The following is a 13,389-nucleotide window of genomic DNA, read 5'->3' on the forward strand; positions in this document are numbered from 1 at the left end:
ATCCGATGGATCTCGTGAGATCATGAGCGATGACGTGTGAGGCCAAATCCAATAAACTATATTTTCTTTGTGCTTTTACATATCCCTCCTTGCAAATTTTCCAAATAACGTTTTGCCATTATAAATATTAATATACGTCAACTTCTTTTTTATAGAATTCATGTTTAAATATAAATATATTTATATATATATGACCCTATAATATTTTAGTTTTTTTTAATATTTTAAAATATTTTATTAATATAAAAATAATATTAAACATAACTCAACTCACAACCAAACAAAGATTAATCATCAAATTCAAGATATATATACACATATATGTTGAACTAACATTAATCAATTGCAAATACCAAAGTGTATGAGTGCAATGGTAATAAACCTCCTCCAAATTCTCATCACCAATAAGTACAATTAATAAGTATAAATTAGTTCATCAAAAACAAGGAAAAAAAAGAGTTACAAACCATTTAATTCTGCTTCCCATGAGAAATTAAATTAAATAGTGATGGCTATCACTCAAAGACCAAAGAATGACTCTATATACACCCTTAGCATGATCCACTCCAATAACTTGGATCACAGAACAGCATTTCCATACGATAGGATCCCGACACGTGATCCAATGAGTTGAATTCCACAGAAAGAATAGGTTCTGGTCCTCGCCGGCTTCGTGATTCGTGCAGTCCAAGATCTGTCATCACTTCCGACCCGGCCGGCCTCCGGGCGCCGCCGGCGGATGCGGCGCCGCGGCGTGGACGCCGCCGCCGAGAGCGACGGCGGCAGACTCGACGTGGGTGAGGAGGTACTCGTAGATCTTCTTCCGCAGCCGCTGGATGGTCTCCACCGGCACGCCGCTGCTGGGACCCTCGCCGCCCTCTGTTTCCCCCGCTTCCGCCTCCGGCACGGTCTCCCCTTCCCTCCGCTGGCTGCCGATCGCCTCTAGCCAATCGTTCACCTTCTTTAGCTGCGACAGCATTGCGGCCACCTGCTCCCGGTCAGACGGCACCGGCGCGGCCGCGTCGGCATCTAGGAACCGCTCCACGAACTCCAGGAACCATGCCCGCGCATCCTCCCTCAGCGCCCGTGCCAGCTCCGCCCCCTCCTCCAGCCCTGCCCCGCGCTCCCACTCCAGCGGCGGCGGCGGCGGTGGCGCAGTCCCCCGCGCCTTCCCCTTGGTCGCTGACGCCAATGCCGGGGACGGCCTGGGTTTAGACTGAGGGGAGGCCTTCGCGGGAGACGCTGCTGCAGCTGCGGTCTTAGATGGACCCTCGAGGACGACCACCGCCGGAGAGGCCGAGGATGCGGTGGAGGACTTATGGTTGTAGAGGGAGAAGTGGGAGAGGTCGGTGGCGAGGGCGGCGCTGACCCAGGAGGCAGCACGGCGGCGGTTGCCGGTGGAGACTTTGAGGGCATCTTCCGGGATGGCGTCAACGCCTGGGGGTGCGTCCGGTGAGGCTACTGCCGGAGTTTGGGACATAGTCTTGGAGAGGGAGTCGGTGACCATGGCAGCACGGGAAAGGGAGGAGTGGAAGGCAAGGAACTGCTCGACGGCCGGCTGCGGGTTGTCTTCCTTAGCAGTGGCACTCAGCTCCGCATACATACTGTGAGTGGAACAAAGAAACAAGCAATCAATGGAGTATGTTGATGGCAGCACACTACAAAGATCATCTCCTGCACCCCGAGGGGAGGAGAGAGAGAAGAAACAGCAGTTGGAAGATGACAAGCACATCAATCTATGGCAAATCTTACGATCAGCAACTACTTGTCTGACACAGAAGAAGAAACTACATATCCACAATGCATAGATTTACATTACAAGAACAAGAAGTCAGTTGTTTCTATGGAGCTTTTGGGATGAAGTATATCTATCTACACTTGTCATTCTAATATAATCTTACTTGCTTTCTCTATCTTCTGAACCATCTCGCTTGCCTTACTGACGATGCATTTAGTTCTTCAGCTGGTACATATAGTTTACATACAGAAGGATATCGGCAGAAAAATTATGAGAACAATTGAATTATAATTAAAGATCAAAACTGAAACCAAAGATATGAGTTGTCTAAAAATCCAGTCCCAAGTTTCTGATAGAATGGATTCCTTAAACTCAAACAGGACTAGAAAGACCTCCAAGTCACCATGCAACAGCTGGTTTCTCCAAGATCAGTAAATGAGATCACCTACACAGCTGGGGCTCAACTTAGAGCAGATCTAGAATGCCAAAAGGCCATTTGGTATGCCTGAGGAGGCATCCTTGGCCAAGGTCTAGGGAATCTTGATAACTTTGAGAAATGATGCTTAGTATACACCTCCATAGAATTGTTTGCTGCATATATATTTATGTATAATGCACAATCTTCCAAACCAGTAGGTATATGATTATCTACCGATTTACTGCAGGAGAGTAAACTAACTGCTAATATGAAACTCTATGAACAATAGTTCCTTAGTGACAAGTTTAGAATGTTGGACACTATCTTTGCACTCAAAGCTTCTTCTTTTTTTTTTCTTTTATTTAAAATCCTAAGAAGAATGATTTGCTCTCTCATAATGGTTATGACAAATTGTTTGTGAAATCATCTCAAGGTCCCCTTCTCAAATTCATGGAAGTGCACAAACTTTTAGGTTGTACTTATTCTTCAGTATCTAAGAATGAGAGTAATCAAGATTGGGATTCTGCCAGAGCCTAGCAGGTTTCACTCGGGCGTCAACATGATTTCATTGTCAAAGCAGACCTCCATTGACATCGCTATATCTGTTCTCATAACATGTTCAAGGGAAATCTTACTATAAAACCTGTCACTCTTTCCCACGATGTATATAAAGCTAAAGCCACAGAAACCAACGGCACGATGCCTAGGAAGTTTCCCTACCGATGATAATATAAATGATGAAAAAGGGAAAACTTCAGCCTACTAAGTGTTCAATATCCTTTCACGCTAACACAATTTAGCAATCTTGCACATTTATTTGCATTTAGACACAAATCATAGCTTTTCAGTCCTAACGATGTCAGACTTGAATCAGTGTTAAGCATAGCACTGATAACAGGAGAGAGAAAAAAACAGAGAATTTTACAGAGTAGCTTCTAAATCTTCACGTGAAGATTATACATACAGATCTAACAAATATGATCACCAATAAGCTAATGTCAATCTGAAACTAAGAAAACCCAAAGAACCTCACAATTGACCGTAAATGTAATGAGTGAAATTACCATTTCAAGATGGTTGATCAGCAAACCTGATAGTAAATGAAACTAAAAGAAACCGTACAATGTTAACAAAAAGCAGTTAATGACTTGTTACTGTAACATTTGCTCGAATAGTTTTCATGGAAAAGCTTATGAAGCAGTTAATATTTTAATCTCCCGATGATCAAGAAACTTGTCATGGTACAGTTCATCAAAACAATATTATCATGTGAGAAATTCATCAATAATTATTCTAAAATACAATGGGAAGCATTCCGTCACAAATTCATGTTAAATGCACATATGCCACAATTTAAGATAAAAATATAAAGCATATTTTCTAAATACAAAACTATATCATAATGAAAAAAAGAATATACAAGCAGCAACTCTACATAACATATAACAAAATATCTTTATGATAAACAGAGATCTTGATGGCCAAAATATAGTCTGTATAATAAAAATCACAACAGCATTTGAGGGTAATTACCTCAGGCACCGAATCAAGCTCTCTGCAGCACCGGCTTCTTGAATAGCCTCAATAGCAGCCAGTTGTGCTGCGTCCCTATACTTCAAAAGCTCCTAAAAATTACAAATTATTTGTAAGCCCTAACTGAGATTCTTTTATTCCTAAAATTATCTGGACATGGTTGTCCAGAGGGGATGGTTGATAAGTTGGCCTCCTGGCACATAAGCAGTGCCTAAGTGACACTCGGGTGGGTAACATATGTGAAAGCCTGATCATAACTTCACATAAGATGGACAATTTTTGTTTATGGCTAGAATAGCCCTTTCCAAAATATAAAGTAATAAGTTCAGTTTGAAACAGCCAACAATATAGCTGATAACTTGTTTTATACATCAATAAAGACAGAAAAGGGCTTTTAAAGAAGACATACAAATTTGGGAACATGTAACAACCACTAATATAAGGAATCTAATTTTGTCAGATCGAGTAATAATAGAAGCAACTAAGTTTGTCATATCAAATAATATTAGCACGAAACATACCTTTCCTAGTTTTGCCAAAGATGATGGAAGAGTTTGCCAAGAAACACTACCATCTGTCCATTTTCTGTTAGAAGGAACAACTTTGACTAAGTTTACAAGATTTAGACCATTAGTGGTCTCTGAAGATTTCCTTAAGACAGGAGGCCGATGTTTAACTGTTTTATCAGAATCTTCTGCAGCAGCACTAACAATGCCTTTCTTCACAGGAGTTTGAATCTTGCTGTCATCCTTAGGTAACAGTTTCTCATTTGTTGATGACTTTTGTCGAGGAGCCTGCAAGTTAGAAAACAATAAACAAATGCAAGGGACCCAAGGAAAATACTATCCACTACAAATATCCAGAAAATAAGTACAACTAACTTCCATCGGCTCTTATGTTTTGGGTGATGTAATGGTGCACAGATTGGTGATCATATCTTGGAACTCTATAAACATCGATTGCCATTCTTATCTAAAATAATATCTGCAAGATTGCCTTCATCATTTTACTGTGCAACCCAAAAGTTACACACGAGAAATCCACTTATGTTCTATGGAGATGCAGATGATACCAGTTAATTAATAGACAAAGTTTCCACCGGTGGGACTTCTACGTAAGCAGAGAGATTATGATAATCAAAACATCAGAATCTTTTCCTCATAAAAGTAGCTTTACATGTTTATTTCTACTATAAAAGATGCAAGAAAACAGATATGGCAACAGGCTTTAGTAAACCCACAATATACTGGAGATCAATAACAACTGACAAAAATATATAGAGATATGAATTATGATCAATTCAGAAAATAAACTCACAGAAGTGCTCCTAGATTCAGATCTTCTCTCAAGTTTGGCTGCTTTTAAGGTAGAACTATCTCTGCCCTTGGATTCCATATGCCCCTCCCAGCTCTTTCTCAAAGCTTTGGGTCCTAACTCAATGCTCGGCACCAAATTTCCCAAGAAGTTCCCCGTAGAAGACTTCCTACCAGCAGTGGTCACTTTCAAGACAGAAGCTGCCTTCTCCAACAGACCCATTCTTGAAGTTGCTGGCTTCTCTAGACCTTTGGCTCGTGCGTGCTTCTTGACTTCATTGGAGAACTTCTCAAATGATCCAGGCAAAGAATAGACACTTGTTGGAGATGAAGGTATTGTTCTTGAGATCATTGATTTTGACCTTGCAGTGACTGCAAATTTCTTCTCCGATTTGCCTTTGACCAGTTGTTTTGAGAGTACAGAGCTTGACTTGGTAAGTGAAGACTTTTTCTTTTCCACCTCCTGGGCTTTAATGTTTGACTTGGAAATCCCCAATTTGCTCTTTTCGCTTTCAGAAGATGTGCTACTGTTATACTTTGAGTCATTGGATGGCTTCGGTTTCTCAGCATTAAGGAAATTAAGAGAACTGGTGGCGACGAGATCCTCAGGATTCCCAACACATTGATGACGACCAGGAAGTGGCCTCACACCCTTAAGAATCGGCACAGGAGAGCCTGCCTCGAGGCGATCTACATGAATGAATTGGCCTAGCTGTATCTTATCACTCAAGATGAGGTCATTGTGCTCATCGGACAGGTAAACATATGTTGCATGGGAAGAATCAGAGACCTTAAGATAAAAGCCTTTGTTGGTGAAGAGATCACTTCCAGCAAGGGCAGGAACAATACTCGCAACCTGGAGGAGGGATGACCGATGCTCTCCCGCAACCTTAACATCAGTATTCATGTGCTGGAGGAGCTTGATGAGCACACCTGGGACCAGTGAAGCCATTTGCCGCAATCCAAAAGCACATTACTCTGCAAGAAAGTAGAGAAATTTCAAATTTTGCTTATAGAAAAAATGCACATTGTATTAACTAGTCTTTTGGCCTTAACGTGGGATGCTATTCTGAATATTCTGGATCTGAGTTATGAAAGTGATGGAACTCATGACTTGTTACCAGTCTTTATCAGTATGTAGGGATTTCTGACCTGTTTGGGTGGAGAGAAATGAAACTTGCAAGAGAGAAATGGAGAGAAGCAGAAGACATTGGGGAGAACTCATTAGTCACAACAAGCACTGATGTACAAGAAAGACTCAATGAACCTAATTTGGAATGCAGATCACCAAAGATTGAAATGTTGAAAGTGGCATTTCACACTATGGAAAGAACACATCTTGCAGTTACATAATTAGGTTATCAGTAAGTATTACTGTTTCTATGGAAAAGAGAGTGAGCAAACACCCTTTGTTTTGCAGACACAAAACTTCAGAGATCACAACTTTCATCATGCCATTAATCAGAAAGTAAATCGAGACATTCCAATCCATGAACTGAATAATGCAGGCTTCCAGTGAAAGCAGATAGCTACAGTCTAAAGAGAGCAATATGCGGGGAGTTGAGGCATTGAACACCAGAGACTTCAGTAGCAAGGTGAAGAGAAGCGCCCGCAAAGCATACTCGTTCACGCACTGGAAAGAGCCAATACAACGAAGGGAAAGAAGACATCAAACAGAGGCGATGGTGAAAGAAAAAGAAGAAATCAATTTAGATGAAACAGCACAAGCTGGCTCTTGAGATCCAAAAAGAAAACACCCAATCTGGAATCAGAAACCATTTCCATTGGATCAACAACTCAGTTGTAAGTTCTTGCTCAAGGAAAAGATGCAATCTTTCAACAAGTTCGACATCTTTTATCCCAAATCCAACAACAAAGGAGAAAGAAAGAAACGGACTTTGCAGATCTCAAGGACGAAAACCCATGCAATCAATCAACAAAGAAAAAGAAACTCTTTTCTTTCATTTCACCAATCCGAGGAGAAAAAAGGCCGCCGCCCCCCAACAAAAACCAACCTTTGTACGAACTCGGGAGGAAAGCTCGCACGACGGGAGCCGAGGAGCCGGAGACGGACCAAAGAAGGCGATTCCTTTCCGCAATCTTCTCGTGGAGGAACCGATCAACCTGCTGTCCCGGAGCTTGATGGGTGGAAAAGAACCTAAAGATTCACAACACGAATCCCGTGGGACACAGTGGCTCAAAGGGGGAAGATGAGCATAAATCGATCTTATTCCCCGTGGCGTGATACGACCAAAGGAAGGATCTTTTGGGGTGGATCACTGCGCTCTCGTACTGCGATGAAGCTAATCTGCAATCGATCACATGCCCGAATGAGGAAGCGAGAACAACAGGGGTCAAGCAGTGCCTCGGACACACAACCCAACCTGCCTTGAAGGGAGTTAATTGGCCCCTCTCTCTCTCTTTCTCTCTGTCTCTGTTTCTGTATATGGGGAGCAGTGATTGATGGGCAGAGCAGTAACAGAAGGCTGACACAACTCAAAGGTTTTCTGGAACTGATTCCTTGTGCTCTCCCATTCCAAGGAAAAGCTGCTTGCACATTAATTACAAGTTAAAAGATGACAGAGAGAGAGAGAGAAGAAGAAGAAGAAGAAGAAGAAGAAGAAATATTGGATTTTTTTCTGAATTTTATTTAAGATAATTATTTGTGGAATGAGAGGTGGATGAAGTGTCACTCCATCACATTGGTTGAGATATCAGCTTGGGAGCCTTCTCTTCTCACTCATGCCAATGACATAACAGAGACAAAACAAGAAGGTGGTGAGGAAGGAAGAGAAAAAGGAAAACAAAAGGATTTTTTGAATTTGTTTTAGGATTAATTATTTGTGGAATAAGTTGTAGAGAAAGGATCAGTGTAGCTCTCTGATGTGCCAAGTCACCAAAATCACAAAATGGATTTTGTTATTTTACCTGAGATTTTTATCCCAAAATCCAATATGATTTTTTCTTTAATAAAAAATTTGATTGGATTATAATGAATCTCAAAAGTTTAAATTATTAAGAAATGATACAACATATTTATGTATTCTAACATCTCCCATGTAAAAGCTGATTTATGTTTGACATAAAAAATTTTACCCAAAGAAAAATATTCTATAAATATGATGAAATATCAAATAAAATAGCATGAGATAGATGCATGCTTCGAACTCATGATCGACTCTAATATCATTGATAAAGATTTTGATGACATTTTTTTATAACAATTTGTATTTAGAGTTTTTGCCAAAAAAAAAATTTCGGATGGATGATTTGGGACCCTTTATGAATGTAATATATAATTATTTCATCGTGGATAGTTACATTGAATCATCAGATATTATTCGAACATGAAGACCTACCTGAATAGTTCAGTGATATCATAAACATTATGTGCTAAGAAAGTATTGTGTTGAATATGATTAAGCGTCGACACGTAAGATTTATTAGACATCCATATAAGATATTTTTCATTATTATTATTATTATTATTATTGTTATTATTATTATTATTATTATTTATGAGTTTAAACATTCCAAGGGAGAAGAGAGAGAAAAGACACATTTTCTTGTGAGTTCTTTTTTTTTAATTTGATGATGATTGGTGTGGCATTATTTAATGATGCAATGCAATGCGATGCGATGGTAGCTCAGTGTGTGAGGGAGGGGTTGCATGGCATGTCGGCAGCAGCCGATGCCGGCAAGAAATGACCGCCAGCTTGGTGGCGGTGAGGATACCTTGCGACGGGAACCCCATGCGGCTGAACCTGTGCGGGGCGAGACGGGAGGGGTCAGTGTACCAGAGAGTGACGGGATCTCCTCTATGATCAGAATTATACTGCTGTGAGTTGGAATGTGCATGCATTAGACTTTCCCATTGGACACAACTGGCATGCATCTTATTCTCACTGGATTCTCTTGCATGTGTTTTTGCTTTTTTGTTTTTGTTAGGGTAAACATTGTTTTCATTATTTTCTTTTTTCATAGATCTGGTACAAGAGATACACTGCACCATATGCCATGAAGATTATTGTTTATTGAGGTATTTTATTTTATTTAATACCTTTCTTGTACAAGTAATATAAAAATTCAACCCTAAACCCTAATAATGAGATTCAGATGTTTAGATAAGGTATGATGTATTATTGTCTGAGAACAAAGAAATGAGAGTTTTGTCAGACAACATTCCCTACTAAATGTAGATGACACAATAGGTTAATCACAAGCTGCACAAAGCACTAAAAAGCCATACACCAAAAGGGTGATTCCTAATAATGTGTTCCAATAGACAACAAGCAAGAGAGAGAGAGGGGAAAAAAGCCTTTGGAAGGCAGTAGTGTAAAAGGCTGCTGAACAAAGCTCACTACTTCTCTCTCTCTCTCTATCTTTCTATCCAAATTTGTGTGACTGGGGCAGATGTTGCAGTCATTCTATGTATGTAAACTTCATATCTAGATCTGACCAAATTTTGACTTTGCACAAGTTGGATTCTACCTTTGGCCATTCCCTGTCTGCTAAATGGACATGCTCTAATAGGAGTGACAACTGCCTCATCTAAAGGAATGGACCCACCTCACATGTGAGTGAAACCTCACTTGGTCAGAACTTTCTTCTAATGTGTGCTCTTACTCATCCTAAGCACTCTTCATATGTACTTCATCCTATTCTTGACCAAACAGAAAAGAAAATTCCCCAAATAAAGAATTGATTATATTGGTGAAGATTAGACTCCAGACAGTAGCCCAATCATTTTGAGTGAAGAGATGAAAATGCTTGGAAAAATATAATTTTAATCCTTCCATAATTACCAACCATATATATTCCACAATAATGTGGGATATTATTGATCTCCATTAAACCTCATATTGACTGACATCTGATGCACTGAAACTATTAATCTCAAAAATTATGTTACTCACAAGATCATATCTTTCTCCTTTTCTTTCTACTTCTATTATAAACATGGTATTAGATATCATTAAGCAGTGAGCTGCTTCACTGTCATACCACTTCACATGATTGAATACCACTGTCATATTAGATAGTCATATAAATTTGTAATAAGATGCCAAAAATATGGATCAAAGAGGTGGGGGTGGAATATGTGGAGTCCCCAATCTGAAGTCCCCAAATCTTCGATAAACCAATAAAGATCACCAAAATGCAATCATCTTAAAAAGATGAGAGAGGAAGAGAGAAAAATGTAAGACAGGGATTGTTTACTTGTTCAAGCGAAATTTACTCTAATTTATCTAAAGACCAAGCCCCAGTGACATATGACTGCACCCGACCCAATTGACTGATGGACTCAATACTACAAACTGATTAACCAACCCAAAACAAGACAAATAAATCAATGGATGGACTAAAGCCAAATATATTAAAATAATGCCAGACTTTCCAGATTGGAATTACATTTTGTCCAGTATGACATAAGATTCATCAAACCAACTTCTCGTAATGATTATAACATGCAGCATGCAAATACTGAAATATAGGCAATAAATTGGAGCAAATGATATAATTAGGATCTCATACCAATATCAAAACTCGTTTACTACCAGCATTCCTCAAACATTCAGAGTAGATAATAGTTGATATATAGAACTGAAGTCATAATTGGGAAAACAAGAGGAATGAATTCAGCCACTGTTCAGAAACCTCACTAACAAGCTGAAGCTTCAATCTCAAACTTCTTGGATGCTCAGACCTGCAACATTACACATGACAAATCAATATATGCACTCAACTTATTACTTCTCAAGAGGATTTCTTACTTGAACAAATATTTGAACAATTATCACATCCATAACATTTTTCAAAGAGCTGTGAGATATGGACCCTACAGTTTTCTGATACATTAGGTAATAAAATAAACTAGAAACAAAATCAACCATCTCTCTCTCTCTCTCTCTCTCTCTCTCTCTCTCTCTCTCTCTCTCTCTCTCTCTCTATATATATATATATATATATATATATATATATATGTTTCATTTTCTTTCCACATTTTTTACACCCTACAGCTTCTTGGACAAAACCATAAAGCAATATGAGGCAATCATAACTTGTATATATTTTTAAAAATTTGATGCCAGAAGGCAACACTTGTAAGCTTTTTTTTTTTTTGCGATACAGCTGGTTGATAATAATATTTGCCTAAAGTCCACAACCAAAGACTCTCAATCCTTATATCAAAGGGTGCATTTATACAACTCTTTGGTCACAAACCTTAGGTAGACATTTTCAGATCTTTCTAGCTTCTGGACATCCACCCCATCCATAAAGATTACTGTTCTACAAACAGCTAACTATTTACAGTGCTTGCTAATAGCATTTTTTAAATATCACTAGGAGGTGAAAGCATCCATGCCCCTAGTCATACCAACAGTTAGCTGGTTGTTCCAGCAATAAAGATCCATTGCTTCATAAAATCTGAACAAGCATAGCAAGACAGTGTCGATCACAGATTTTAATTTTGATCATAACAGTCAACAGGGCCGGGTATTTTTTTGGTCCAACCATGGACCAGTACATGAAGTAAACAATTTCACCTGGTCCAATAAAAACACCGAGCTTGCTGCGGGAAGCGAAACAATAACAAGAGATGGGTGATGATATGATGATTGGCATGGGTACCATACCCATCCAGCTCTCGATGGATATTGTAACCATACTGAGATTTTAATACTTCAGGTAGATATCTTAATGAAGCTCCAGATATGGTTAGACATAAGGTGCCAACCAGTATCAAACTTCAATTAAGCCTATCAATTAGGCCAATTACAGAAAATGCCCTTTCAAAGACATAAATAACATATTTTCACCTATCCATGATAATTCTTCATATCAACTAAAACGAAGCATATATTGTTCAATTGCATAAAAAATTCAATTCAATAGTAGATGGATTTTTCATGTTGCTAGAAATATGATTATGTTGTATTAGTGGTAGTAACATTGAGGACAAATATGTATAATCTAGTAAAATAATTTGCACATGAACAGGAAGATGTATAAATGTGTGTATAAATGTGATTACATGTTTCCGGAGGAATGATGATGACTCACTCAGTTGGGACCAATAAGGATTTAATGACAGATTTTTTAATAGTATTTTCCTCAACAGTGATCAATGGCAAGAATGAACTCATTTAGTCCAACCTCAATAGACCAAAATAATGGCTTGTTCTAGTGTCTGTGTCAATAGCTAACAAAAGATGCAGCTTATGCTTATTGCAGTTTAATATTATATAGAAACAACCTTCACAAAACAAAATTGTGCCCACACATGCTACTAGGAAAGATAATTTTGAAATTTGACACCTGATTCATGTAAATTATTTGCATGGCAAATAGACTTTGTACTAGATGAAATTTGATCCACATATAAATGATACTAAAAAGACATAAAGATATAATATTCTGATTCATATACATGCATCATTCGGCAAATAGATATTTCATATGCTCTTTGAGCATTTGTCTGCTTCTGCCGTGCTGAACTGTGTACTTAGATGTAAATGACAATTCCACAATCTCATAAAAGAATGACACAAACAAAGACTTAATATGAACAATGAATACGCTACCACATACCCGGAGGAAGCGATTGCTTCAACTTGTTTGCCTTCTCGGAGTCAAACACACACAACGTATAGAGGTACTTGGCGCAGCGGACCTTGAATTTGACAACATCCTTGCTCCTCTTTATTTTCACGGAACGCGCATCTTTCCTCCGCGCTGTGAGGAGGAAATCCTTAATCTCATGAATCTGCTTCGGCTGTGAACACCCGAAAACAAAAATTACGGTTTGAGCTTAAAATTAATTAACAATTAGCACAACTTAAAGCGATCGGGAAGAAGGACCAAACCACAACCAAACAGAAGAAGGATGACTTCAGATGAACTCAAAACGACCAAACTTAGATCTTTATAACAAATGAGACTTCAAAGCCAAATGCACAGAGAACAATCGAACGGGAAGGAATACAGTCTCTCAGAAGAATCGCACGAGACATCAAATTTACGGGATGAATCAACAAAACAACTACAATGATTCATTAATCCGACAGATCGTGACTATCAGTACTCTAAAACTGGAACTAAAGGTATTAGAAGAAGTACCATCTCGATATAATGATCAGAGGGAAAAACGGTCGTCTCTCCACCTCTCACCCGTTCACTGAAAACCCTAGAACGTTGGGGGAACCAGCGTCGGCTAATATATGGCGACGAACAACCCTAATTTTCTCAATGGAGTTATTTACATGGATGCCCTTCAAACTTTGGTCCGCTACAACGGACCGAAACCGAATCCATCGGTTTAAGTTCCTAAGGATCGGGAGCGACAATACGGTTCGGTCGGGTCCGACTCAGGTTTGATCTTGGTC

At 39.1% G+C, this 13,389-nt stretch overlaps 2 protein-coding genes across 4 annotated transcripts; both read right to left on the reverse strand.

The window, feature by feature from the left end:
- Window positions 1-362: 362 nt before the first annotated feature.
- On the reverse strand, window positions 363-7,738 carry LOC103986400 (uncharacterized). 3 transcript variants are annotated; one of them, XM_065152227.1, is made up of 6 exons: window positions 7,391-7,738; window positions 7,018-7,310; window positions 5,007-5,980; window positions 4,211-4,483; window positions 3,690-3,781; window positions 363-1,604 (listed from the first exon to the last, which is right to left on the reverse strand). In XM_065152227.1, the coding sequence occupies exons 3-6, from the start codon at window positions 5,952-5,954 to the stop codon at window positions 701-703; spliced, it is 2,217 nt and encodes a 738-aa protein (XP_065008299.1). In that variant the 5' UTR covers window positions 5,955-5,980; window positions 7,018-7,310; window positions 7,391-7,738; the 3' UTR covers window positions 363-700. The 3 variants fall into 3 exon arrangements, with proteins under 3 accessions (XP_065008299.1, XP_018682314.2, XP_009402685.2); XM_018826769.2 differs by having other exon boundaries at window positions 7,387-7,738; XM_009404410.3 differs by having other exon boundaries at window positions 7,018-7,738.
- Window positions 7,739-10,505: 2,767 nt separating this feature from the next.
- On the reverse strand, window positions 10,506-13,264 carry LOC135638317 (large ribosomal subunit protein eL38z/eL38y-like). The gene is made up of 3 exons (XM_065151404.1): window positions 13,124-13,264; window positions 12,596-12,779; window positions 10,506-10,709 (listed from the first exon to the last, which is right to left on the reverse strand). The coding sequence occupies exons 1-3, from the start codon at window positions 13,124-13,126 to the stop codon at window positions 10,687-10,689; spliced, it is 210 nt and encodes a 69-aa protein (XP_065007476.1). The 5' UTR covers window positions 13,127-13,264; the 3' UTR covers window positions 10,506-10,686.
- Window positions 13,265-13,389: the final 125 nt, after the last annotated feature.

Source organism: Musa acuminata, chromosome BXJ3-5, assembly GCF_036884655.1.
Source record: "Musa acuminata AAA Group cultivar baxijiao chromosome BXJ3-5, Cavendish_Baxijiao_AAA, whole genome shotgun sequence".
Lineage (NCBI taxonomy): Eukaryota > Viridiplantae > Streptophyta > Magnoliopsida > Zingiberales > Musaceae > Musa > Musa acuminata.

Bases quoted from the DNA above. Each gene is read 5' to 3' on its own strand.
- LOC103986400 (XM_065152227.1), bottom strand. From the start codon at position 5,954: ATGGCTTCACTGGTCCCAGGTGTGCTCATCAAGCTCCTCCAGCACATG. The intron at 4,484-5,006 runs GTGAGTTTATTT...TCTAACTTGCAG, and splicing joins CTGAATCTAGGAGCACTTCT to GCTCCTCGACAAAAGTCATC. The intron at 3,782-4,210 runs GTATGTTTCGTG...TGTAATTTTTAG, and splicing joins CTTTGGCAAAACTAGGAAAG to GAGCTTTTGAAGTATAGGGA.
- LOC135638317 (XM_065151404.1), bottom strand. The intron at 10,710-12,595 runs GTATGTGGTAGC...GTAATGTTGCAG, and splicing joins GAAGCAATCGCTTCCTCCGG to GTCTGAGCATCCAAGAAGTT.